The sequence below is a fragment of the Lolium rigidum genome, chromosome 3 (assembly GCF_022539505.1).
Source record: "Lolium rigidum isolate FL_2022 chromosome 3, APGP_CSIRO_Lrig_0.1, whole genome shotgun sequence".
Classification (NCBI taxonomy): Eukaryota; Viridiplantae; Streptophyta; class Magnoliopsida; order Poales; family Poaceae; genus Lolium; species Lolium rigidum.
Genome location: NC_061510.1, coordinates 309,369,035 through 309,373,229, shown reverse-complemented (window position 1 = coordinate 309,373,229; position 4,195 = coordinate 309,369,035). Strand labels below are relative to the sequence as shown.

Genomic DNA, 4,195 nt, shown 5'->3' with positions numbered 1-4,195 from the left:
GTCTTGTATGCCGTGCAGTGCTCTAGATGTGACTTTGTCGTTGTTAATTTTTTGCCCGGTTTTTTATAAATAAACCTAGCAGTCCGGGTCTCTTGACCGTCTTCTTTCCGATCAATGGATTTAACAGATTTTGCCACTTTCTCCTATTCATATGAGTTGTTGCTAATATGGATGTATCTAGATATATTTTAGTTGTAAATACATTCATTTCAGCATCAACTTATATGGATCGGAGGGTAGTAAAAGAAAGGCCTCGTAGCATGCAGGTGGCTCGGGAACCTGGCGAGATGTATCATACCCTTCTGGTTGGCACCTCGTGGCCCAACACATACATACTCCTATCAGGACATCTCAAGCGGGCCGATCCAAACGATTCTAGGTTGTCTGTTTCTATCCGCGGGGACGGAGGGACAGTCCGCACACGTTTCAGTGGGGCGACGCAAACAGACCGACCCGTCCGCTGTGATTTATCCGTGTCCTAAATTTGGGAAACCGATGCGTCGGGCCGGACACTGCGCAGACAGCGTGCGTCCGGCCATGCGTGTCGCGGGTCTACTTGGAAGCGACCCGATGGCAGAAGGGTGACTGGCGGCAGCGTTTTCCATCAAGGCCGCTGCTGACCACTGCGCCCGCCGCTGAAGTCTGCGTCCGCCACCTGGACTCCTAAGCCGGCATTGAAGCCGATGGGCGCGCTCAGCATCGATGGCCAGTGTTATATAACCACGGCCGCGCTCGCATCTTCTCCCCACTCCAACCGCAGCCACCATTGCCACTTCTGCGCGTACGCATTCTCGATGAAGATGCCGAAGGGGATGAAGATGTCCGCCAATGACCACGAGGCTGGCTCCTCGTCTGGCTGGCGGCGGCACCGGGATTCTCCGCCTCGGCGAAACCCTACACGGCCCCGCGTGATCAATCCACCGCCACATGCGCACATGTTCTCTGGCCCGCAGGAGCCGGTGGCGGCACAACCTTCTCATCAGCACCAACCAGGTCGCAATAGGTGTTACGTGCATGTGCTGGAGGCGCAACGGCGGTGGGCGCAGGGTGACCCCTGCTGCCACCGCGACGTCTCCCTCCCGCACTGGTGGCATCTGAACTGGGAGAGGCTCCCTGTTTCGCCACCTCCGACGGATCAGCGAGCCCTGCGCCAGGAGATGTGGCGTCGGATCGAGCGCCTCCCACCAGTGATGCAGCACCAGGAGGTGTACCAGCGGGAGGATTTCTGGCGGAAATTCCTCGCCTGGGAGCACGAGGCGCGGCGGGTCATCCGCGAATGCCGAGACTTCATGCCCGGCGACGACGCGCCCGACAGCGAGAACAAGGTCGCCTACGACAAGGACGACGAGGAGAGGGAGGACGTGCCTCCAGCCATTGTGAAGCCACTGTGAAGCTGGGGGACGTCGTCCCCGACAACTACAACGAGGACGCGGTCATGGCCGCCGCAATGGCCGACGAGAACACCAACTGGCCAGGACACGAGGACATCGTACAGCTCTCGTCCATGGTGGCGCGTCACGTAGCCTCGCTGCCACCGCACGCGCCATCACTGGCGGCATGGGACGGCCAGGAGGTTCCAGCGACTCCTCTGCAATACGCGCCACCACCTCCGCAGTACGTGCCACCGCCAGCGGAGATCCTTGCTTGGGCGCAGCAGGTGCGGGCGCCCTCGCCCTTCATCGACCTCGCCTCCGACGACGAAGAAGACGACGTCGCCTGAAGTAGTTTAGATTTTATTTTTAATCTATGTCAATAATGTTGAATCAAATGAATTTTCTATCAAATTTTCACGCGTTTTTTAAACTTCATATTTTTGTCTCTACTGCATGCGGACCAACTAGCCAGCGAACCGAATGGATCGCGCCGTTGCACGCGTTGTCCGAACAGGCCGGACAGAGACGCATAATATCCACGGGCCTAGCCAAACGGATAGAAACGGATCGGCTGGGGTCGTTGGTTTGGGTCGGCCGAGATACCCTCATCCTGGACATCAGATATATAGCCATCCACCTGGCACACCACTAGTTAGTCATTGATCCGAAGTATAGTGTACTAATTTTTTCCTCCCATGCTTGCGCGGTGTGGATTGGAGAACAAGTCGCTCCATACACTTGTTCACTCACCGTGAATCTTCCACTCCATTCAGATCGCCAAATCAAAGTTAATTATCTCCCCTAATCTATTCGCAGCACTTGGAAGCATCCTACACCCTGCCTTCTAGTTGACCATATTAATGCAACTCATGTTCCATTACTTAGTCCCAAAGAACCAACCACCACTCACTCAGTCCCTCTCTAGCACACATACACACTGACACATTCTTCCCTAAAGTACACCAACAAACCGCTTCTACATCACCACCGACGACTTCCCTAATCCTTACCACCACTTCCCCACCTCTCTTCCATGTATAAAACCACCACTGGTCTCCTGTCCAGTCCAGCACACACAACTCGACTCCCTCACTTCCCAAACCACTAGCTAACTACTCATCTCTTGTGTCAAGAGACACGATCTTGCGTCCAAGTGTTGGATCGGCGTACATGGCAGTAGAGGCCGTTGTCGACGCGGCGGCGGTGAGACCGTCGCCAGCGGGGAGCGAGGAGGAGTCGCAAGCGCGGCTGCAGTGCACCGACGGGTGGGGAAAGCGTAAGCGCTCCAGGCGCCAGCAGCAGCGCGCTCCCAGCGAGGAGGAGCACCTCGCGCTCAGCCTCCTCATGCTGGCGCGCGGTCACCGCGACCAGCGCGCTTCCTCGCCGGCGCAGGAGCACGCGTGCTCCGTGTGCGGCAAGGCGTTCGCGTCCTACCAGGCGCTCGGCGGGCACAAGGCCAGCCACCGCCCGAAGCCGCCGCCGGGAGCTGCTGTCGACGAGCCAGCAGCTTCCCCCGTCGCGTCCTCGTCCACGTCGAGCGGCGCAGGCGGCAAGGTGCACGAGTGCTCCGTGTGCAAGAAGACGTTCCCAACGGGGCAGGCGCTGGGCGGGCACAAGCGGTGCCACTACGAGGGCCCCATCGGCGGTGCCACCGCTGCGGCCAGCCGAGGATTCGACCTGAACCTGCCGGCGCTGCCGGACATCGTCACCGAGCGGTGCATGCAGGCGGCGGCCGCAGACGAGGAGGAGGTGCTCAGCCCGCTGGCCTTCAAGAAGCCGAGGCTAATGATCCCGGCATGACTGAATCATCAATTGATGAGTGAATTGCAAGCTACTCCCGTCATGTCGGTGTGTTGCTGCTTCCGTGCTTCGTTGGCTGGTGATACCTTGCCAGCAATCGAGCCGGTGCACGATCGGTGCCGTTTCTTGTAGAAACGTTTACTTCCATTGATTCATTCGTTTGGTGTATCATAATTCAACGACTTGATACGGTATATATACGGACCGACTGCAGTACGTTGAACGTTTGCTAGTACAACAATACTCGTGTCTAGCTAGTTGGGTAACGAACAACTGACCAAGTGTGTAGTTGCTTGCCGTGTCGGCCACTCGTGCGTGCACCACCGGTAATGAGTAGCTTTGTCAAACTACAGTCCCTGCTAACGAAAACTCAACTGTAGCCACCAAATTCCGAGACCAATACACCTCGATCGATCGATCGATCGCTGGTAGTAGGCTATAGAACCAATGAATGCCTCAGTTTATACTCCCTCCGTCCAAAAATGTAAAACGGATTTAAAGATTAGTCAAAAGTTAAATTTTACTAACTTTACTCAAATATTTAGAAAAATATATTTACATCTACAATATCAAATTGATATAATACGAAAATATACTTTATGATGAATCTATTCATCTTGATTCACTACTGTAAATGTTTATATTTTTTAGTATAAACTTGATCAAATTTAAAAAAATAACTAATCCTCATACGTCTTACATTTTGGGACGGAGGGAGTATTGTTTAGGAATAAAATCTCCATTCCTGCAGCGATACCGGGGCGAAACCCTAGCTACCAAAGAGCCAAGACCGGGTGGCCTCCCTTGCCGCCGCTGGCCTGGGCAGCGGTAGCGGGACTGATGCCGAATGAGCCAGAGGATTGGATCGCGGCGGTGGATGGCGATGGCACCTGGGGTCATCTGCGCGTGGAGGCTAGGACGGCGGCCTTCACTTGGGCCACGCAAGCTGGAGCTCTTGCTCACGGCGATGGGGTGACACCCTGTTTTTGGCGGCGTGGGCTTCCCTTGGACATATAGGCTAG

General features: G+C 55.4%; 1 protein-coding gene across 1 annotated transcript; it reads left to right on the top strand.

Moving 5' to 3' along the window:
• The first annotated feature begins 2,432 nt into the window (after window positions 1-2,432).
• Window positions 2,433-3,262, top strand: LOC124699836 (zinc finger protein 1-like). Its single transcript, XM_047232070.1, has one exon. The coding sequence runs from the start codon at window positions 2,544-2,546 to the stop codon at window positions 3,171-3,173; it is 630 nt and encodes a 209-aa protein (XP_047088026.1). The 5' UTR covers window positions 2,433-2,543; the 3' UTR covers window positions 3,174-3,262.
• Window positions 3,263-4,195: the final 933 nt, after the last annotated feature.